General features: G+C 47.6%; 6 protein-coding genes across 9 annotated transcripts in view; 3 read left to right on the forward strand and 3 right to left on the reverse strand.

Moving 5' to 3' along the window:
• Positions 1-841: 841 nt before the first annotated feature.
• RB195_009874 (uncharacterized protein) lies at positions 842-1111 on the forward strand (the record flags this gene model as incomplete). Its single annotated transcript, XM_064190627.1, has 1 exon — positions 842-1111. One exon carries the CDS (start codon positions 842-844, stop codon positions 1109-1111), a length of 270 nt encoding a protein of 89 aa, XP_064048210.1.
• A 4940-nt stretch (positions 1112-6051) lies between these two features.
• Positions 6052-6387, reverse strand: RB195_009875 (uncharacterized protein; the record flags this gene model as incomplete). The annotated part of the gene is made up of 1 exon (XM_064190628.1): positions 6052-6387. The coding sequence occupies one exon, from the start codon at positions 6385-6387 to the stop codon at positions 6052-6054; it is 336 nt and encodes a 111-aa protein (XP_064048211.1).
• Positions 6388-7231: 844 nt separating this feature from the next.
• RB195_009876 (uncharacterized protein) lies at positions 7232-11343 on the reverse strand (the record flags this gene model as incomplete). Of its 2 annotated transcripts, XM_064190630.1 has the most annotated exons (4): positions 7232-7501; positions 7581-7703; positions 10995-11213; positions 11269-11343. In XM_064190630.1, 4 exons carry the CDS (start codon positions 11341-11343, stop codon positions 7232-7234), a joined length of 687 nt encoding a protein of 228 aa, XP_064048212.1. The 2 variants fall into 2 exon arrangements, with proteins under 2 accessions (XP_064048212.1, XP_064048213.1); XM_064190629.1 differs by lacking the exons at positions 7232-7501; positions 7581-7703 and having other exon boundaries at positions 10971-11213.
• Positions 11344-12855: 1512 nt separating this feature from the next.
• Positions 12856-14527, forward strand: RB195_009877 (uncharacterized protein; the record flags this gene model as incomplete). Of its 2 annotated transcripts, XM_064190632.1 has the most annotated exons (4): positions 12856-12949; positions 13044-13449; positions 13871-14025; positions 14331-14527. In XM_064190632.1, 4 exons carry the CDS (start codon positions 12856-12858, stop codon positions 14525-14527), a joined length of 852 nt encoding a protein of 283 aa, XP_064048214.1. The 2 variants fall into 2 exon arrangements, with proteins under 2 accessions (XP_064048214.1, XP_064048215.1); XM_064190631.1 differs by lacking the exons at positions 13871-14025; positions 14331-14527 and having other exon boundaries at positions 12856-12886; positions 13044-13480.
• A 5302-nt stretch (positions 14528-19829) lies between these two features.
• Positions 19830-22779, forward strand: part of RB195_009878 (uncharacterized protein) — a gene marked incomplete at both ends in the record, with an annotated part of 46834 nt that continues 43884 nt past the window's right edge. For both annotated transcript variants that reach the window (XM_064190633.1, XM_064190634.1), the window contains 2 exons: positions 19830-19852; positions 19931-20033. In XM_064190633.1, coding sequence (XP_064048216.1) covers positions 19830-19852; positions 19931-20033 — 126 coding nt within the window. The remainder of the gene's footprint in view (positions 19853-19930; positions 20034-22779) is intronic.
• Positions 20427-22277, reverse strand: RB195_009879 (uncharacterized protein; the record flags this gene model as incomplete). Its single annotated transcript, XM_064190638.1, has 3 exons — positions 20427-20459; positions 20570-20615; positions 22120-22277. 3 exons carry the CDS (start codon positions 22275-22277, stop codon positions 20427-20429), a joined length of 237 nt encoding a protein of 78 aa, XP_064048218.1.

Genomic DNA, 22779 nt, shown 5'->3' on the forward strand with positions numbered 1-22779 from the left:
CTCTACTCGAATGCGCTACACTCGCCATAACAAACTTAAAGGCAGCATACCACGAATTTGACGTTGTATAGATTTCCCATGTAAAGCTTCTATACAGGGTAGTAGATTGCGGAAAACCATGTGATTCCGCTGACTTCTTCGTAGTCTCTGTAAAAAAAAGGTCAGGAAGCTGCCGTTTTTTTACGACAGCTTACAGTGTTACAGGCCACCCTTCTGCACGCGCCGCATCAACGTGCGAGCCTTCGAGGATTAGTAGGATCTGCCCATTCAAGTTAAAATAATGAAATGATTGTTGAGGGGAACGGAACGTGTACGTGGAGGCGCACCTAGTAATTTTTTCGATCGTTGGCAGCTTATACTGTTCTTTGCATATGCAGACACTCCATGGATCTCCCTCACTAGGAGGTCCACAGCAGGTTAGCGGCGAGGCTACGTGGCAAGTCCCCAGCTGGTAGATAGTGGCTAATCCCGGACCAATAGCGACATTGTGCCCGGCCTGAGACGAGCGTGGATTTGGGGGCGGATTCCCTGTCCCTGCTGCCCCAGGGCTGATTCTTGCTTTCCGCACGTCGGTCCGGCCAGATGTTTACAATCGACTGGAAGGTGCAATTGAGACGGTTTGGAGTCGCCTTAAATAAGTAAGCTCCTTTCTCCACTCTGGCAGGACGCAACGTTCTCCAACTAACCCGTGGGAGTAGAGGTCCGCAACATGACCATGGATTTCAAAATACTACGCATTTTACAAAAATAAAAAAAAGAGTCTCCCGGAACAAAGGATGGTAAGGTAGCGCCAGGAAGGACAGGGTTGCAGAAGTCATATAGGCTACCGAAACGGGAAAGGATGACGATCTGCACTTATAACGCACGTACGCTTACATCGGATGCAGCCATCGAAGATCTCATTATGCGAGCCAGGAAGATCAGTAACGAAATCATCGGACTGATTGAGACGAAACGATGTCTCCGTCTCAACGCCGTATTTGAAACTGGAGAAGAACTGTTCTTAGGAACATGCGACAGCAGAATTGGTAGAGTTGGAATCTTCGTCAACACGAGTACGACAAAGAACATCGACTCTCTCGAACAACCCGAATCAAACATCTGCGGATGAGAGGATGTGGTCCAACGTCCGCATCGACTATTTTTGTACACTCTAACCTATACTTACGGAAAAGAAGTAGAGGCTTTCTATATGGACTTAGAGAATACGAGAATACCATACTGCTATGCTAGTGGTGTAGCACCATGGTTGCTTGTGTTTTTAATGTTATACGCACCAAGGTCTAATACTTATATGACATACTGTGCATGCAGACCGCAGTATCCTTTCCAATCTTACCCTCGCCATCGTCGTCCAAAATGTTCTCAAGTTTCGTGAGTGACGTTAACAAGGCCCTTGATCCGTATTCAGGTGAGCTCTCAGCTGGTCCATCTGTGTTGCGAACATATCACTCTTCGCTGGCGGTCCCCCTCGAGTGCGTATGTCTTGGAGTCCCACTCTAGAGTTCTTTTAGCCCATATGTACTCCTAAAGTGTGGATAAATAAACGATAAAGTGTCTGGAGTTCTTCTTGGAATGTGCTATTAAGTGCACTTCAATTCAGAATCGTTTGAGTTTTAGAACGTGTAGCTGGCCTATACAATGACTTGTGCGGGTTGGCCGACGTGTCAAGTCATGTCAGTATTTTTATCCTCCCAGACAAGTCTGGTACCAATTTATTGACCCCGGAGAGAAGAAAACCTTAGTGAGCACTAGGGCAGATTCGAACTCCTGATCGATCGTGCAGGCGGGGAACCTCTCACTGACTGCGCTACACCCGCCCTGATATTATTTAATATATATATGTATTCATGTCGCGAAGATATATATATATATATATATATTCATGTCGCGAAGACAAGACATTCTCTTAAGTCAGAGCTGCGAAGACCGGCTTAATGTTGTGTGCGCCAGGTATACTTCAAAAGACGTCTCTTAAGGGCAGAGGATCCTCCCTCACCTTCGCCGTTAACCTGCTGTGGACCTCCTAGTGAGGGAGATCCATGGAGTGTCTGCATATGGAAAGAACAGTATGAGCTGCTAACGATCGAAAAAATTACTAGACGCGCCTCTATGTACAGGTTCCGTTCAAGTTCAGTTCAGCAATCTTTTCATTATTTTAACTTGAGTAGGCTGATGAAGAGGTCTTATCAATCCTCGAAAGCTCACTCGTTGATGCGGCGCCTGCAGGAGGGTGGCGCGTTGCACTGTAAGCCGTCGTAAAAAAACGGCTTTTTTACAGCGACAATGGAGAGATGAGCGGAATCACCTAGTTTTCCGCAATCTACTACCCTGTGTAATCTTTCCATTGGAAATCCATACCACGTCAGATTCGTGGTATGCTGCTTTTGAGTTGATTAAGGCGGGTGTGGCGCAGTCGGTTAGAAGTCCGTTGTAGCCACATATCGAGGTTTCAAAACCGCCCTAGTGCAAACCAAGTCTTTCATCACTCCGGGATCGACAAATTGGTACCAAACTTGTCTGGGAAGATAAACTGAGACTGGACTGACTTAATCATTGGCTGGCTCCCGCAAATCATTGTATAGGCCAATACGCGTTCCAAAACCTCAACGATTACGAGTTCCAGTAAAACGCTTTAGCGCATCCCAAGTGGATTGATACGACAGTAATTTTGTCCTTTTCATCAGGCGTGTCCACACTTTGATCGACCAGCGCTGACATTATTGCATTCGTTTCTACGCTGTCGAAGGCTTTTCATATTTGACGAAGGATTTCACAAGGGGCGAGCAATGCAAACTTGACCTTTCACGGTCTTGGTGTACTTTTTCTTCTCGAACTTCTTCTCGAGTTAGGTTTCACCCAGCGTCTTAGATATGCGCGTGAGGATCATGTACAAGACGCTCACTAAGCATATCGGACGGTAGTTCCGAAGGTCCTCTGGATCACAATATTTATGTATAATTTTGTGTAGCTGGTGTTGCTACTAAGCGCTCAATGTGCGATGCATTCGGAACAAGCCTGAAAGTCCTTCTTTGTTCCAAGTTCGGATCCTCCTCGATGAAACAAATCACCTTGGGACAAGTGGTCCTCGAGTGTGATTCGTCTTATAATTCTTTCCTCCCTGTCTCCAGCAGCCGCTCTTTTCCATCGTGTGATTAAGTCGTATTTTCTCATTCTTATGAGACAATTGCCGTTTTTACTCCAGTCCAATAGTCCAATTCTTCCCATTCTGTATTCCTCTTCAGTGGCTTTTACTCGTTTTGTGTCTCCAACAAGAAATTAGTGAAAGGACTTGTCGCATTAGATTACTTGTTTTGGCTCTTCATAAAACGGGTCGAATTCGGATTCATCAGCTGCTGATGTTGGTGAATAGCAGCTGATGATGTTAATGGGTTTTTTGGAGCAGAGGACGGAGAAGAATTGTCAGACGAAGTGACAGAATCTCATGAGAATCGACAAGATGGGCGATAGATAGAAGCACAACAAAACCAACACCACCCACATTTCGCTACGGAAGCTTCTCTCCACGAATGACTAGTGTGCGGTCATTCATTTGCTGTATGTCCTGCTATTGGTCTCTTGAGAGCAATCAGTTGAGTTTGATACGCTCTGCAGCTCCAAGAAGGGCACATAAGTCAGCGTCTCTGGACTTTGCTCTCGTGTTGCAAGAACAAAGCCATGGCGAGTCGTGCATGTGTCACCTAGGTCCAAAAGGAAGAGAGAGTCAAAGACGTTCTGAGCAACCTGAGATTCGATTGCCCTTAAACCTTTTCATTCCGTCCAACGTCTGAGGCAGTAGCGGCCACTGCGCAGGATTCCGAGGCACTGTGTATGCTGCAGTGGACTTTTCCCACACTGAGCAGCTCTACCATAACGAGCTTAGCTCACCACAGGTCGTCACCAGTCTGTAGGGATCGGGAAACCACCTTGCGACATTTTGCCTAGAGGGTGGTGAATCCTAGCAGTGGTTTACTCTTAGGTAGGCTTCCGATTCCGAGAAGTTGGAATCTCGGATGTGTCGACCTCTTTTCGGCTTGGAGACTCTGCCAGAGGACGCACCTACGCTGTGCATCCAGTTCGACACAGACTTATTTCCACGCCACAATGAGGCGGTAAACCGTCATGAAGGTATACATATTTATCGCCAGGCGGTAGCATCATAATATTAATTATTATTATTATTAATATTAATTGATGTTATCGTCTGACGCGATTGTCCGCATCTTCGCCGATGTGTAATGTCCTTGAACATAGCTGTGCCCAACCTTTTCGATCTTCTGCGAGGGCTTGCAGAGAATAAATTCATTCGTCGCTGTTCTACCTGCGCAACCTTTCGTCTCTCCTGAACTGCCTCTCCACGCCGAGTGTCCTCAACTTCTCTTTCACCACCTCACTCTAGAAATTCTGTTTCTGGTCATGTGGCCTTTTCCAGCTTGAACCCGACGATCCAACTCCTCAGAACTCGTTGAACGAGGTGATCTGATGGTATTCTCAGTATACGTGTAAAGAAACAAAGACGATTTTCTGTAGCTTCTTTCGATGGATGGTGCAAGATGCTGGTACCCTCCACGTGTCATCACTTTGATCACCTTGACTCCCGTTTATCTTCGAACTGGTCGAGCGGGCGCCAGTAATTTTTCCATTTGTCCCGATTGCGTGCCAGAGTGCCGTGCCAGAGACTGCCGGATATTGACCTCCGTAGGTGGGAAAAAATATGAGGAAAAACTTTTCATTTTTCTCATCTTGCTTCCAAAAAACTAAGTGAGAAACTCGAACTTTTGCGCAAATATAGAAAAGGTGTGTCTCTACAAACGTGCAGAGTTGCATTGCATAGAATCCAGTACGAGCGTCGTTATCCAGCAACAGATAGAGCTACAGTGTACTAATTTTATCCCAATCTGCAGTTGTAGATGTCTTTTTTCGCTTATTGATAGCATCGAAACTGCTCATTTCAATGATGATATGAAAATTCATCATTTTTTTGAATGACAATTGTTCTCATTGAACTGTTTGGCGCCAAATGCAAAGATATGACTTCTCTCAGGAATTCATTCCTGATCGCTCTAATAAAAACTGTACTACACTGCGCTGCACCAGCCGTCGGCACTTTATGGTGACATCACTAGGCCTCTCACTGAACTACGAATTAAGTGATTGGAACTTAATTCTGCAGTCCGTAGTATGGTAATAATATGTCTATTTGTCAGCGACTACCCTCTCCTCCTTTCCTTTCTGCTCTCTTCATTTCTTTCGTCCTCCTCCGACCTTACTTCTATGTCACAATCAATCCCTTGTTCCCATTTTGTGTCCATCGTACAGCATTTAGGTGATGTTGGGTTCGGTTCAACGATTTCTAATCCCGAAAACACTAACCTAAAGATGATGTGCTCTTTTTACTGCTTTCTAGCGCAAAATTACCAATCTGGAGCTGGGTTTGTCTCACTGCATCGAAATGTTTACGCGATACGCAGACATCAACACACGTACAGACACATGCCCTGCACACAGCCGTGACGCAGCATGACAAATAAAGTGGTGACGATTAATAAATACAGTCACCTTGATCACCTTGACTCCAGTAATTCTTCCATTTGTCCCGATAACGTGCCAGAGTAGCCCAGTTTCCTCCTTTCGCGTGGGACATGAAGAGCATCATAATTTTCTTTGAAGGGCTTCGTGAAAAAATCTGACACCGGGTCGGTGGTCTTCCTGTAGTGCGCTTAATCGGGGGGAACCCAGTCGCTCACGGCTTTGGTCCAACGGTCGTCGCTAAGGCGCATCACGTGTCCGGCCCACCTTATTTTACTTTCCTTTGCAAACGTGGAGGCGTCTCTAATCTTCCATCGCCGACATAGGAGAGGACTTCGAATCCCGCCCCTCACTTGCGTGAAACGGGATACTCCTAGCATCACTCTCTCAATTGCGCGTTCAATGACGCTCACTGCGTTTTCTTCCTCCTTGCGAAATGCCCAGGTTTCCGAAGCATCAAAGCAGGAATTACGGTGGTGTTGAGGAGGTGAGCATGGAGCCGGGTGTTCCTGGTCTTCTTCACTACATCCTAGATGCTATTGTACACTCCCCAAGCCGCTCGTCTCCTCCTGCCAGCTCGGGAGTTAGATCGTTCATCATGTTCAACTCCCGACCCAGATAAATGTAGATGGTGCATTCGGATATGTTCCTTCCGTTGAGCGTGAATGGGGCATCCGAGACCCGACCTTCCCGCATGAACATCGTCTTTTGCAGATTCAGCTGAAGACCAATGCATCCACATGTTTCGTCGAATTCGGTCAGCATTCGCTCCGCTTGGCTGGTGTTAGGTGTTATCAATACGATGTCATCCGCAAAGCACAAATGGTGTAGCTGCCGACCATCAACCTTCACTCCCATGTCGTCTCATTCCAATTTTCGCATTGCGTTCTCGAGAGCGTCTGTGAATATTTTGGGTGAGATTGACACCTTTTCGGACCCCCCTCTTCAAGTCAATGGTGATATTCTTGTACAATGGCGAAATTCCGGTCGTGAAGTTACTGTACAACTATCGATGTACCTTTATGAACTGAGTAGGGACGTATTCATTGTCCAAGGCTTCCACGAACGCTTCCGTCTCAACTGAGTCGAAGGCCTTCTTCAAGTAAATGGAGATGAGACACAGCAGCATCTTATACTCTCGTGATACCTCGATGAGTTTCGAAACAGTGTGGATGTGGTCAATCGTGCTGAATCCTTTTCGAAACCCTGCTTGTTCGCATGGTTATCCTTCATCCAAGGCTTTTTTAGTCCTGTTAGGGATCACCCATGTAAAGAGCTAAGCCCCACGTGTCATACCGTGGGGCAAAAGTAGCAAAGCAGCCATCTAAACATCTTCCTTTTCGTGCAATGAAGCCTTTTCATCATCGTGGACGGTGCTGCTTAGTTCTCCTAGTTGGTGATAGGAGCCGTAAACAGGTATTTCGTTGAGCAGCTTAATGCAGAAGTGGCCCTAGCGCATCTTTGCTGAATATCTCTCTCTTAGCAGGCATTGTTTTTCAGCACACTGCCCAAGTATCAAAATTCATCTGTGGGTTCGATCGGCTGCTGGGCTGATTCCAGTTAAAGGATCTCGAGTTACATATCTGCTTATACCTATCACCGATACAGGGTTGACAACATGTTGAAGTTTAGCTTTGCTTTCTGCGAATACAACAACATCGTCAGCGTACTCGAGATCGGTCAAGTGGCATTTTGATGCTGCTCAGACAGTGTCGCCAGAACGCTGATCGACTGTTCTTCGCATTATGTCATGGATGGCAAAATTGAGCAGGAAGGGTCCTGCCACTGCCCCTTGTTTTACTCCAGTTATCACTTCAAATGGTTTTCTACATCCGGCTGGTGTTCGAACTGCAGCAGTTGTTCGCTGATTTATGTAGTCAAGCAGACGAACGAACTTTTCTGGTGCTCCATCGATGCGAAGCGCTCTCCTCATTGAAGCCGTCTCCGCCTCGATGAGTAGAGTCGAAAGCGGCTTCAAAGTCCAGAAAAGCTAACTGCATTGGCTTCGAATACCGATGCCATACTAAAGTCACACTCCTGACGATGAATACCTGCTCAGTCGCAGATCGGCCACGACAAAAGCCAGCTTCCTTGTCTCGAGGTGTTCCTTCGCGATGTTTCGTTCCAGAATAATCCGACTCAAAGCCTTGTATATAAAGCAAAGCAATGAGATTCTTCGTAACGGATAACTTGTTGTGGAGGGAATTATAATAGTGTCTCCATGAGTCAGATATCTTTTCGACTATCCATATTCAGCGGATGATCTTCGTCATGTTACGAATCCCAGACGCAAGGATTTCTGCAGTAATTCCTTTGTCCCCACTAGATCTTCCGTTTTTCATCTTTTGATTACGGACCAGAACCTCCGACTGGTTTGATGGTTCCTCGTTACTGGCCTATATCGGTCTATGAGCATCTTCGAGTTCAGAAACTGATCGCGCTTGCCAGTTCAGCAAGGTTTTGAGGTGATCCATCCAAACTGGCAAGGTTACTTCACCGATACTCTTTACAATGGCAGCATTGAGGACTGGAGAACATATTTTTATCTTGCGCCTGTACTGCTTTAATAAAACAAGTAAAGTAAGCACGTTTAGTAGAGCGTAGGCTTTCCGCGAGTTCTTGTCCTCTCACGCCTTTTCAAACTTCCTTGCTTTTGACATCTATTGGTTTTCGTGGTCTTTTTGCAGTCAGCGACGTAACTTCCTTCTCAGACATTTCTTCTGGCTGAAATCACCAGTGCTACGGGCGACATATATATATATATATATATATATATATATATATATATATATATATATATATATATGTCGCCCGTAGCACTGGTGATATATATATATATATATATATATATATATATATATATTCGCTGCAGGTGATATATATATATATATATATATATATATATATATATATATATATATATATATACCAGTCTGAATGTCTGGCCAAAGCCGGACTTCAGACTTTCGGTGATTTTAGCTTCGCTTCCCTTCACTGATCAATGAAAGTTAATAGTAGTGGTGTTTTCTGTAAAATTAGATTTGTGTTTTTTTTAACAACGCTTTCCTTCTCTTCTTTATATTATAAATTAAGGCAAAAGGTTACGGAGTTTTCCTTCTAAACGCGTTAATTCTACATTTGGAGAATATTCGACCATCAGCTACAGACACTCCTTCGATGCCAGAATAATATAGATACAATTTGAAAGGATTACTCGAAGCCTGGGTATTCCTCCTGATTTCCCCCAATAGTTATCACAGAATGATGTTTTAACATAAAATGGCGTGAAAGACATCATCCTACTGATAAAGATAACGTTCCACGTCAGATCACATAAACATCTTGCTACTATTTAAGCAACCATTTGCATGCATGTTTCCACTTTCTGAGAACGGCATGCTACAAACTTGAGGCGAAAGAAGAAGGAAATAGGCACACGGAGTAGTCATAAAGGTGAAGAGCAAAGCGCCAAGTGGTTACGGCTATGAAACGGCGGCAACCGTTTACCTTTTGCGTCATGCACACTAATTTATTGCGCTCTAATGACCGGGTCCACTGACGCCGGTGGATCCGTCGCACTCCATATTATAGCAATCTGGCTCCGTTGGACCCGTCCCACCCCCTTCTCTAGGTATCCGACGCCGGTGGACCCGTCGCACCCCCTTCTATAGGTATCTGGCGCCGGTGGACCCGTCCCACCTCCTTCTATAGGTATCTGCCGCCGGTGGACCCGTCGCGCCCCATCTATGGGTATCTGGCGCCGGCGCACCAATCCGACCCGTCGCACCCCCTTTTTCCAATTTCGTGACACACAGACAAACACACACACACACACGGACTAAGCTCGTTATTATATACCAGCCTGAATGTCCAGCTAAAGCCGGACCTCAGACTTTTTTGTGGTGTTCTCTTCGCTCGCCTTCACTGATCAATTGATCAAAAATTAATGGTAGTGACATTTTCTGTAAAATCAGAACCCCGCTTTTCTAACAATGTTTTCTTCTTTCTTTTTTACTGTAAACAAAAACAAAAGATTTCATAGTTCTCTTTCTAAACGCGTCAGTTCTACATTTGGAGAATATTCAAACTTTGGCTTCAAACACTCCGTTGATACCATACAATGTAGACACAATTTGAATGCATTACTCGAAATTTGGGTTTTCCTTCTGTTTCCCTCGAACAGTTATCAAAGAATGATGTTTTGACATAAAATGACGGGAAAAACATCATTCTACTGATAAAGACAATGTTCCTGGTCAAATCATGTAAACTGTTGTCTACTATTTAAGCAGCCGGTTTCATTCGTGTTTCCACTTTCTGAGGAAGACATTATACCAACCTAAGGCAAATGTGGAAGGAAAAAGACGCATAGAGGAGACATAAAGGTGAGAAGCAACGCGCGCAGTGGCCACGGCTATGAAACATCCCATTTACCTTTTGCGATGCACACGAAGTTATTGCGTAACATTTCGATGCCGCGAGACCCGTCCCACCCCTTTCTATAGGTATCTGGTGCCGGAACGCCAATCCGACGCCGGTGGACCCGTCGCACCCCTTTTACAGGTATCCGGCGCCGGCGCACCAATCTGACGCCGGGTGGACCCGTCACACCCCCTTTCTCGAGTTTGGTGACACACAGACAAACACACACACATACACACACACGGACTAAGCTCGTTATTATATATCATTATCATGATCATGATCATGATATTTTTGTACGTCTGTACGTTTGTAAAAAAAAGAGGAAATTTTTTTCTGCAGCATTTGAACTTGAAGCGTTTTCCTTGGAGCGTCCCGGACGCACTTTATGAAGGAATCAACATCGCAAAGCTTTTTTCTGGTCCGTACTCCAACATGAATAGACACTGGCGGATTTTTTTTTTGCATTCTTCATCTTTCAGAACTGTCATGTCGACTTTCGCTTGAGGAGGAACCTCTCGATTTCTCTTGTTAAACCCTATCTCCAGGCTGAGAAGAACTGGACGGAGATCAAAGTCAATGCAGCGTCACAAAGAGTACTGGGTTTTCGGATATCCGACCGAGGAATGGTCCTCTTCAGAACATAGTCGAACTGAAGTTTGAGAGTCCTCATCTTCTGCTTGTGCTGCTCTTCAGACGTTAAAAGAGTTGACCCCTACCACGTGAGCTGATGGCGTTGATGACTCCTCTTAAACATGGAAACGATGATGAGGCTCATCTGTTCACATAAGTCGACCAGACGATCACCGTCATCCGACTTGAGCTCCTCTAGATAATACCATTCTCGTCGCACATCAAACTGTTGTTCACGTCCCACCTTCGCTGCGTCGATTTCGACTCAACACATTGAGCTCATCATAGAAGGAATCATTGTTGTTATCCTCAGCGGTTTGCGTAGATGCATGGGCATTTACGGTCGAGTATTAGTGTCGGCGATTCCGCCGTCGTACAATGGAATGTCAAGACGACGTTGAGCCAAATACCTCCACCAAGTTGTTGTAATCGTTCCTCACAGCTGTCGCGCAGCCAACTACTTTCTTTTTATCAGCATCGCCGCTATCAGCATCATTATTTTCGATACTGATGACTTGCTGATCTCTGATGCGCGTTTTCCGCAACGCAGCAAACGGCACACAGAGATATCGTACAAGCTTGGTCAGGGCGGCTTGCTGTTGTTCATTCAACAGTGTTCGGCAGTTCACCTTAACAAAACGAATAGTTGTTGCCAAAGAATCCATGCAGATTCTTTCAGGAAACCTCTTTCAGGTCATGAGTATTGGCAATGTGCTGGATGACAGCACCTTTTTGCGACATAGATGAATCTTGTGCCATATGACAGCGCACGTTATATAGCTCGTACAGTCCCAATGCGTGCACTTAAATGTCTTACTGCGTTTAGTGAAAGCACCAGGGCACGCAGCAATCAGACTCTTATACGCGGACGCTACGCAACTTTTCCATATCATTATTACATTATATTATACCAATCTGAATGTCCGGCTAAAGCCGGACTTTAGACTTCAGACCGGTGGTTTCAGATTCGCTTCCCTTCGCTGATCAATAAAAGTTAATAGCAATGGTGTTTTCTGTAAAATTAGATTTGTGTTTTTTTAACAACGCTTTCCTTCTCTTCTTTATATTATAAATTGATGCTAAAGATTACGGAGTTTTCCTTCTAAACGCGTCAATTCTATATTTGGAGAATATTCGACCATCAGCTACAAACACTCCTTCGATGCCAGAATAATGTATATACTATTTGAAAGCATTACTTTAAGTATTGGTGTTCCTCCTAAATTCTCCCAAAAGTTATCACAGAATGATGTTTTAACATAAAATGACGTGAAAGACATCATCCTACTGGTAAAGATAACGTTCCACGTCAGATCACGTAAACATCTTGCTACTATTTAAGCAGCCGTTTGGATGCGTGTTTCCACTTTCTGAGAACGGCATGCTACAAACTTGAGGCGAAAGAAGAAGGAAATATGCACATGGAGGAGTCATAAAGGTGAAGAGCAAAGCGCCTAGTGGTCACAGCCCCGAAACGGCGGCAATCATTTATCTTTTATGTCATGCACACTGAGTTATTGCGCACCAATGACCGGATCCATCGACGCCGGTAGATCCGTCGCACCCCATATTATGGATATCTGGCGCCGGTGGACCCGTCGCACCCCTTCTATAGGTATCTGACGCCGGTGGACCCGTCGCAATCCATTTTATAGCTGTCTGACCCCAGCGTACCAATCCGACGCCGGGTGGACCCGTCGCATCCTTTTTTCTTGACATCTGGCGCAGCAATCTGACGCCGGTGGACCCGACGCACCCCCTTCTATAGGTATCTGACGCCGGTGGACCCGTCGCAACCCATTTTATAGCTATCTGATCCCAGCGTACCAATCCGACGCCGGGTGGACCCGTCGCACCCCCTTTTTCGAATTTCGTGACACACAGACAAGCACGCACACACACAGACTAAGCTCGCTATTATATAAAATCATGATTAACATCGCCCAACTAGAGCTCCAGTTAGACGTCTAAAAGCCGTGGCGCTTTGGGTTTTTAAAATCGAAGGTGCTATGAAACTGACATCACCTGATCGGAGTTTGAAAACATTAAAAGTCCGCAAAGTCATCAATCACCAAATTTCAAATCCGTTCTTCGAGGAAAGTCCGTGGAGGTGACTCTGAGGGTCGAACTGCGATGCACAGCGGAGGTTCGTCCTCCGGCAGGGTCTCCCAAGCTGAGAAGAAGTTCGACACATCCGACATTCCGACTTCTCGGAATCGGAAGCCTACTTAAGAGTAAACCACTGCTAAGATTCACCACCGTCTTGGCAAAATGTCGCAAGGTGGTTCCCTGATCCATATAGGTTGGGCGACGACTTATATGGATCAGGTGGTGCAAGCTAAGCTCGCCGTGGCAGGGCTGCTTAGTTTGGGAAAAAGTCTTTTTGCCACTCCAGCATATTCACAGCCTCAGTACCCTGCACACTAGGCCCGATTTCTTTTCACGTGATTGTTCTGCAGGAGACCAAGTGCAGAAGGAGGGACGTACGAAAAATGAATGGCGATACACTCGTCATTCGTGGAGAGAAGGTTCCGTCGCGAAATTCGCTGTTGGTTTTGTTGTGCACCCATCTGTCGTCCATCTTGTCGATTCTCATGAGATCCTGTCACTTCGTCTGGCCATTCTGCGCCAAAAACCCATCAGTATCATCAACTGCTACTCGCCAACATCAGCAGCTGATGAATCCGAATTGGGCGCGTTTTACGAGGAGCTGGATGAAGTGATCCGCAACGAGAAGTCCTTCTACAAATTCGTTCTCGAAGACTTCAACGAAAAACTAGGAATTGCTACAGAAGAAGAGTACAGGATCGGAAGATTTGGACTAGGGGACCGGAATGAAAATGGCAGTCGTCTCTCCGGACTGCTGTCCGCCGCTCGCCTCTTTCTCTTTTCATGAAGAAAGGTCATCGTCGGTGGAAGTGGGAATCGCCCAATGACGCCACTCGTGCGGATATCGACCACATAACCACCAACCGGAGGTGGTGTCTACTCGACGTCTCAGTAGTACCGAAGAGTAGTAAACCCAAATGTGGACTACGAGATGCTGCTCAGAGGATTGCGAGCCTGTGCTGAGCGTGCCTCGAAGCTGCGCACTACAAAATTGGCTCGAATTTCAAAAACTACCATGGAATTGTTGGAAAGAAGAAGGACTTTGAGGTTTGATCGCATAGCGGTTAGTAGCAAACACTAGCTGCAGAAAAGCGTTGTGAGAGGATCTTTTAAAATACAAGCAGAAGAAGATTCTGGAAGCAGCACAAAGAAGAACGAGTCTAAAGAAGTGCCGCAGAGATCTCCGCGAATATAATATTTCGCTAGCAGCCTTGCTGAGCGAAGACGGGACTCGCATGTCTTCTCGTCGTGAGATGGAAATCATTACGGAGAGGTTCTACTCGAATCTTTTCCGTTCATCAGCTCCTGTGTCAAGTCCGATCATCTCCACTGGTGAAGCTCTACCACGGATTCTCCCTTCGGAAGTACGAGTCGCTATCAAAAGCATGAAACCCAGGACCCGATTTTATGTCAGCAGGCTTTCTTCGGGCTGCTGGCTATCCACTTCATGTAATCTTATCAACGCACATGACATCCTACCTTCGGAAAGAAAGGATCCCATACTAGTGGAATAACTAGCGAACACTTCTTATCCATAAGAAAGGTGACCGAGAAGACCTTCGGAACTGCCGTCCGATATGCCTGCTAAGCATGTTATACAAAGTATTCACCAAGATCATCCTTACGCGCATATCTAGGACACTGGATGAAGCCCAGCCTTAAGAACAAGCTGGATTCCGTCAGGGTTCAGCTGCCTGGACCACGTTCAGACCGTGTTGAGGGTCATAAAGGTTTGCCGGGAATAGCTACGGACCAACTGATGTACCAAGATCTTAATGCCCATCTGTTCGACTCGAAAGTTCTTCCAGGGCTCTGTTACGCAGCGGAGACGTGAGCAGACACTGCTGCTACGTTTAGGAAGCTACTTAGTACCCACAGAGCCCTTGAAAGATGCTTTCTGAAGTTTAACCGGCGCACACAAACCTTGGCGGTCTTCGCAGCTCCGACATAACAGGAATGTCCCATCTTCGCGACCCAGCGGAATATGTATCGAAAGCAAAGCATAGATGGACCGGTCACATCACAGAAAAATCGACGACAGATGAACTAAAGGAGCGCTAGAGTGGATCCCAAGAGATGCTAAACGCCCTCGAGGGAGACCGCCAACGAGATGGGGTGATGTGTTCGCTACACGGATGTACCAGCTGAGAGCTCAGCTGGATACGACTCAGGGACCTCGTTAACGTCACTCACAAAACTTGAGAATATTTTGGATGATAATGGCAAGGGAACGAAATGAATGGAAGAGATGCTGGGGCTCCTGCGTCCTGTGAAGATGGGCCATCTAAGTATCTAAGTAAGTATCTTCGAGCAGAAAAACATAATCTTTCTCGAACACCTTTCTATTACTGTCAGAAAATTCAACTCGTTCGTGTCAGTCACGAAATTCAAAAGAGGGAGGGGGGGTGCGACGGGGTCCACCGGCGTCAAGTGGGTGCCTCGACGCTAGAAAGTTATAAAATGGGGTGTAACGGGTCCACTGGCGACAGATACGTATAGAAGGGGGTGCGACAGGTCCACCGCTGCCAGATACCTATAGAAGCGGGTGCGACGGGTCCAATGGCGTCGAATTGGTGCACCAACACCAGATAGCTCTGAAATGGGGTGTGATGGGCCCCACGGCGTCGGATCGGTACGCAGTAACTTTGTGCAGATGTCGCGAAAGGTAAATTAGACGTTGCAACCGTTCCATATTCATGGCCACTGCACGTTTTGCATTGCACCTCTATGAATCCTCCACGTATCTATTTCCTTGCACGTTTGCCTCAACTTGGTGCCATGCCTTCTTCAAAAAGTGGAAACACCCACACAAACGGCTGCTTAAATAGTACCAACAGCTTACATTATCTGATCTGACACTTATCTTTATCAGTATGATGATGCTACTTACGTCACTTCATGTTAAAACATCATTCTTTGATAGCTGTTGGGGGAAACAGGAAGAACATCCATACCTCGAGTGATGCTTTAGAATTGTGTCTATCATGATCTACTATATAATAACGGGCTTATTCTGTCACGTGTGTCTGTGTGTCTGTGTGTGTGTGTGTTTGTCAGTCACGAAATTCAAAATGAGGGGTGCGACGGGTCCACCGGCGTCGAGTTAATGCCTCGAAGCTAGGAAGCTATAATCTACTATATAATAACGGGCTTATTCTGTCACGTGTGTGTGTGTGTGTGTGTGTGTGTGTGTGTGTGTGTGTGTGTGTGTGTGTGTGTGTGTGTGTGTGTGTGTGTGTGTGTGTGTGTGTGTGTGTGTGTGTGTGTGTGTGTGTCAGTCACGAAATTCAAAATGAGGGGTGCGACGGGTCCACCGGCGTCGAGTTAATGCCTCGAAGCTAGGAAGCTATAAAATGAGGTGTGAAGGGGTCCATCGGCGTCGGATACCTATAGAAGGGGATGCGACGGGTCTATCGGCGCCAGATAACGTTAGAAGGCGGTGCGACGGGTCCACGGCGTCGGATACCTATAGAAGGGGGTGCGACGGGTCCATCGGCGCCGGATAGCCTATAGAAGGGGGTGCGACGGGTCCATCGGCGCCAGATAGCCTTAGAAGGGGATGCGACGGGTCCATCGGCGCCAGATAGCCTTAGAAGGGGGTGCGACGGGTCCAAGACGTCGGATACCTATAGAAGGGGGTGCGACGGGTCCATCGGCGCCAGATAGCCTTAGAAGGGGGTGCGACGGGTCCATCGGCGCCAGATAGCCTTAGAAGGGGGTGCGACGGGTCCAAGACGTCGGATACCTATAGAAGGGGGTGCGACGGGTCCATCGGCGCCAGATAGCCTATAGAAGGGGGTGCGACGGCTCCATCGGCGCCAAAAGCAGATAGCCTTAGAAGGGGGTGCGACGGGTCCATCGGCGCCAGATAGCCTTAGAAGGGGGTGCTACGGGTCCATCGGCGCCAGATAGTCTTAGAAGGGGTGCGACGGGTCCATCGGCGCCAGATAGCCTTAGAAGGGGGTGCGACGGGTCCAAGACGTCGGATACCTATAGAAGGGGGTGCGACGGGTCCATCGGCGCCAGATAGCCTTAGAAGGGGGTGCGACGGGTCCATCGGCGCCAGATAGCCTTAGAAGGGGGTGCGACGGGTCCAAGACGTCGGATACCTATAGAAGGGGGTGCGACGGGTCCATCGGCGCCAGATAGCCTTAGAAGGGGATGCGACGGGTCCATCGGCGCCAGATAGCCTTAGAAGGGGGTGCGACGGGTCCATCGGCGCCAGATAGCCTTAGAAGGGGGTGCGACGGGTCCATCGGCGCCAGATAGCCTTAGAAGGGGGTGCGACGGGTCCAAGACGTCGGATACCTATAGAAGGGGGTGCGACGGGTCCATCGGCGCCAAATAGCCTTAGAGGGGGGTGCGACGGGTCCACGGCGTCGGATACCTATAGAAGGGGGTGCGACGGGTCAATCGGCGCCAGATAGCCTTAGAAGGGGGTGCGACGGGTCCAAGACGTCGGATACCTATAGAAGGGGGTGCGACGGGTCCATCCGCCCGGATACCTATAGAAGGGGTGCGACGGGTCCATCGGCGCCAGATAGCCTTAGAAGGGGGTGCGACGGGTCCAAGACGTCGGATACCTATAGAAGGGGGTGCGACGGGTCCATCGGCGCCAGATAGCCTTAGAAGGGGGTGCGACGGGTCCAAGACGTCGGATACCTATAGAAGGGGGTGCGACGGGTCCATCGGCGCCAGATAGCCTTAGAAGGGGGTGCGACGGGTCCAAGACGTCGGATACCTATAGAAGGGGGTGCGACGGGTCCATCGGCGCCAGATAGCCTTAGAAGGGGGTGCGACGGGTCCAAGGCGTCGGATACCTATAGAAGGGGGTGCGACGGGTCAATCGGCGCCAGATAGCCTTAGAAGGGGGTGCGACGGGTCCAAGACGTCGGATACCTATAGAAGGGGGTGCGACGGGTCCATCGGCGCCAGATAGCCTTAGAAGGGGGTGCGACGGGTCCATCGGCGCCAGATAGCCTTAGAAGGGGGTGCGACGGGTCCATCGGCGCCAAATACCTATAGAAGGGGATGCGACGGCTCCATCGGCGCCAGATAGCCTTAGAAGGGGGTGCGACGGCTCCATCGGCGCCAGATAGCCTTAGAAGGGGGTGCGACGGGTCCAAGACGTCGGATACCTATAGAAGGGGGTGCGACGGGTCCATCGGCGCCAGATAGCCTTAGAAAGGGGTGCGACGGGTCAATCGGCGCCAGATAGCCTTAGAAGGGGTGCGACGGGTCCAAGACGTCGGATACCTATAGAAGGGGGTGCGACGGGTCCATCGGCGCCAGATAGCCTTAGAAGGGGGTGCGACGGGTCCATCGGCGCCAGATAGCCTTAGAAGGGGGTGCGACGGGTCCATCGGCGCCAGATAGCCTTAGAAGGGGGTGCGACGGGTCCAAGACGTCGGATACCTATAGAAGGGGGTGCGACGGGTCCAACGGCGCCAGATAGCCTTAGAAGGGGGTGCGACGGGTCCAAGACGTCGGATACCTATAGAAGGGGGTGCGACGGGTCCATCGGCGCCAGATAGCCTTAGAAGGGGGTGCGACGGCTCCATCGGCGCCAGATAGCCTTAGAAGGGGGTGCGACGGGTCCATCGGCGCCAGATAGCCTTAGAAGGGGATGCGACGGCTCCATCGGCGCCAGATAGCCTTAGAAGGGGGTGCGACGGGTCCATCGGCGCCAGATAGCCTTAGAAGGGGGTGCGACGGGTCCAAGACGTCGGATACCTATAGAAGGGGATGCGACGGCTCCATCGGCGCCAGATAGCCTTAGAAGGGGGTGCGACGGCTCCATCGGCGCCAGATAGCCTTAGAAGGGGGTGCGACGGGTCCAAGACGTCGGATACCTATAGAAGGGGGTGCGACGGGTCCATCGGCGCCAAATAGCCTTAGAGGGGGGTGCGACGGGTCCACGGCGTCGGATACCTATAGAAGGGGGTGCGACGGGTCAATCGGCGCCAGATAGCCTTAGAAGGGGGTGCGACGGGTCCCACGACGTCGGATACCTATAGAAGGGGGTGCGACGGGTTCACCGGCTACCTATGGAATTAGGTGCGACGGGTCTACCGGCGCCAGAAACCTATAGAAGGTTGTGCGACGGGTCCACCGGCGTCCCACTGGCGCGCCGTTGCCAGATACCTATAGAAGGGGGTGCGTCGGTGGACCCGGTCATTGGTGCGCAATAACTTAGTGTGCATGACGTAAAAGATAAATTGTTGCAGACGTTTCATAGCCGTGACCACTGGGTGCTTTGCTCTTCACTTCTATGACCCCTCCGTGTGCATATTTCCTTCTTCGTTCGCCTCAAGTTTGTAGCATACCGTTCTCAGAAAGTGGAAACATGCATGCAAACGGCTGCTTAAATAGTAGCAAGATGTTTATGTGATCTGACGTGGAAAGTTATCTTTATCAGTAGAATGATGTCTTTCACGTCATTTAATGTTAGAACATCATTCTGTGATAACTATTGGGGGAAATCAGGAGGAATACCCATACTTCGAGTAATGCCTTCAAATTGTATCTATATTAATCTGACATCGAAGGAGTGTTTGTAGCTGATGGTCGAATATTCTCCAAATGTAGAATTGACGCGTTTAGAAGGAAAACCCCGTAATCTTTCGCCTTAGTTTATAATACAAAGAAGAGAAGGAAAGCGTTGTTAAAAAAAAACACAAATCTAATTTTACAGAATTAACTTTTATTGATCAGCGAAGGGGAGCGAGGCTAAAACCACCGAAAGTCTGAAGTCCGGCTTTAGCCGGACATTCAGACTGGTATTATATAGTTGAAGCTGTTGTTTGAAGTTGTTTGAAGCTAAAGTTTAAATATTCTCAAAATGTAGAACTGACACGTTCAGAAAGAAGACTATCAATTCTTTCGCTTTTATTTATAGTAAAAAAGAAAGGAGAAAACGTTGCTAGAAAAAGAAAATTCTGATTTTACAGAAAATGTCACTACTATGAACTTCCATTGATCAGTTAAGGGGAGCAAAGCTAAAATCACAGAAAGTCTGAAGTTCAGCTTTAGCCGGACATTCAGACTGGTTTTCGATAATGTGTATTATTTTCGCAATTGCCTGATAACATTAGGTAAAGCAATCAAAGTGTAGTCATTCGTCCTTGTTTGAATTTATGGAAGGTGTCTTCAGAAAAGTGTAAGTTTGCGAGAAGGATCTTTGTTTACCGGCATCGTTCAACGGATGTACAACTTCAATTCGAATTGCGCATTTCAGAATTGCCATCATTATATCTACAGCTGCATCGACAGTATACTCTTCGAAAACTATAACTTTCGTCCCTGTCGGTGAAAATGTCAATGACGTAGCATTTGACACAGTAAGTGTTTCTGTACTACACGTAAACTACAATGATTTGTACTAATCTCTAGGAATTTTAATTTGTAAGGAATTATTAGTCGGAGCCAATAGTTCCACGCAACTGCCATTCCCATTATCATCTCCTAATGGCTGACTGCACTTCCAATGACGAAATTGCGATATTCTCTTCCTTTTGTTGCAATCCTTCTTCCGTATCGTTTGGTTGTGGCTTTCACTGTAATGAGATAATCTCGTTTCTTCTCTTGGACATGGTATCAGAAATTCTCTTTTTCAACACTACAAACTTCATTCATTGATTGAATGGTACTTCACTTTTTGATGGTCTTTATTATTAGTTGATTTTCTTGAGCTGTAGCCAAGATTGGTATTGATCGTCTTTATTAAACAACAGTTAACGTTTCGGCGTTATCGCCTTCGTCAGTGCCTGGAAAAATCAGAGCCATTAGTGATTTATTCTCTGAAGCGCCTCATCACCTACAGAAAGGATCCAAACAGTAGGCAAGCTCAAGCAGCAACACATTGACTAATACTTACTTTATTAGCTAGACTTGGTAACACAACAGACTGCCACGTACCACAACTACGAGTCACAAGGGTTTTTTGTAGGAACCTGACGGCCCGCCCCGCGGATCAAAACCCGCGCAGATTTTGATATGAGCTTAGTTCGTTTGTGATAGCAATGCACCCATCCTTCTTGTTCATTTCTGGACTTTTGGCGGTTATCCAACATGTCTCTAGTGTTCTGCATGCTGTGATCCCGGACCCGTGGGATAATATACTAACTTCTACCTCTACTTCGGGGTTTGGATGACATGATGATATTCTACGGTGTGCTCCGAGTGGGTGAAGATTTTAGATTTTGCGAGTCCATCAGCTGGGAGAGTCGATCATACGCACGGTTACGTACCAGCTGACCGTTGAGGTTCGCTGGAGGTATTTCCACAACCCTCACGTCATTCTCTAGACCCGCTTTTCGTAGAGAGCTCCGTACCGCTTTGCTCATATCATTAGATATGTAAAGTAGACAGAAAGGAATCTTTTCTGGGCTATCCACCACGTTGGATCTTCAAGAAGGATGCCGGGCTTGTCGGGTGGCACCATCTCCAGTCAGGTACCCACTGGATGCTGCCACTTTATGGGCAAAATTTACCATATTTGTTACCAGGACCGGTCTTTATTGTGACAAATCCTATCTGATTACGTGTTACGTTGTAATGTTAAAAATGAAGAATCGTTTGTACTTCTGGTACCCTTCGATTTGCTCAGTGAGCAGCAGTGACACTTACAAATCTCATGTGAGAACTGCTAGGTGTGCACAAGAAACACCCGCGAAAGTCGGCAACCGCTGACCTGTCTTTGGCATTCTGCGTCTCCACCCTAATTACGGCAAACTCCAGGACAAGCTGGGAAGCCCTAACGACTTCTTGGGACCATCCGACCCCGCACCTTCCTTGTCGACGTGCAAGTGCCGCAGGCAACGTTAACACCGCAGCAGAGGGATGTTGGATGCGAAATGAGAGGAAAACAAAAAGAGAGGAAAGAATTACATTCTCATAGCAAGTTGCGACTAAGTTTTTGTTCATAAAGTTAATCGGGTACATGTTGGTTACTTATTTACTTAGATACTTAGATGGCCCATCTTCACAGGACGCAGGAGCCCCAGCATCTCTTCCATTCATTTCGTTCCCTTGCCATTATCATCCAAAATATTCTCAAGTTTTGTGAGTGACGTTAACGAGGTCCCTGAGTCGTATCCAGCTGAGCTCTCAGCTGGTACATCCGTGTAGCGAACACATCACCCCATCTCGTTGGCGGTCTCCCTCGAGGGCGTTTAGCATCTCTTGGGATCCACTCTAGCGCTCCTTTAGTTCATCTGTCGTCGATTTTTCTGTGATGTGACCGGTCCATCTATGCTTTGCTTTCGATACATATTCCGCTGGGTCGCGAAGATGGGACATTCCTGTTATGTCGGAGCTGCGAAGACCGCCAAGGTTTGTGTGCGCCGGTTAAACTTCAGAAAGCATCTTTCAAGGGCTCTGTGGGTACTAAGTAGCTTCCTAAACGTAGCAGCAGTGTCTGCTCACGTCTCCGCTGCGTAACAGAGCCCTGGAAGAACTTTCGAGTCGAACAGATGGGCATTAAGATCTTGGTACATCAGTTGGTCCGTAGCTTCCCTGACGGCTGCGAATGCTGCCCATGCTGCTCTCATTCTATTCAGTTCTTCCTTCAAGTCGTTTTCCATATTCAAAAACGTCCGAAGTATACGTATGACGAAGTTTCCACGATTTGGGAGCCTTCAAGTTGAACTCCTCCGTCCTCGGAGTAGGCGTTCCTCATGAACTGTGTCTTCTTTCTGTTTATTCGCAGTCCTATTCTCTTCCCTGCCTCGTTCAATTCGCTGAGCATCTTTTCTACTTCATTGGTACTGCTCGAAAGGAGAACGATGTCGTCCGTGAAACGAAGTTTTGACAGAAATCTTCCATCAACACGTATGCCCCTTCTTCCCAAGAAAGTGATTTCATTATCCATTGCAATGCAACCGTGAACAGCTTCGGCGACATAGTATCGCCTTCTCGTACCCCCTTTCCAATGGGTATGGTGAGAGGCCGGTGGAAAAGCTGTATCCTAGTCGTGCATCAATCGTAGCAATTGGCTAATGTCCTCACATACGACGAGTCCACACCTTGATCGACCAGCGCTGACAGTATTGCATTCGTTTCTACGCTGTCAAAGGCTTTCTCATA

Source organism: Necator americanus, chromosome III, assembly GCF_031761385.1.
Source record: "Necator americanus strain Aroian chromosome III, whole genome shotgun sequence".
NCBI lineage: Eukaryota > Metazoa > Nematoda > Chromadorea > Rhabditida > Ancylostomatidae > Necator > Necator americanus.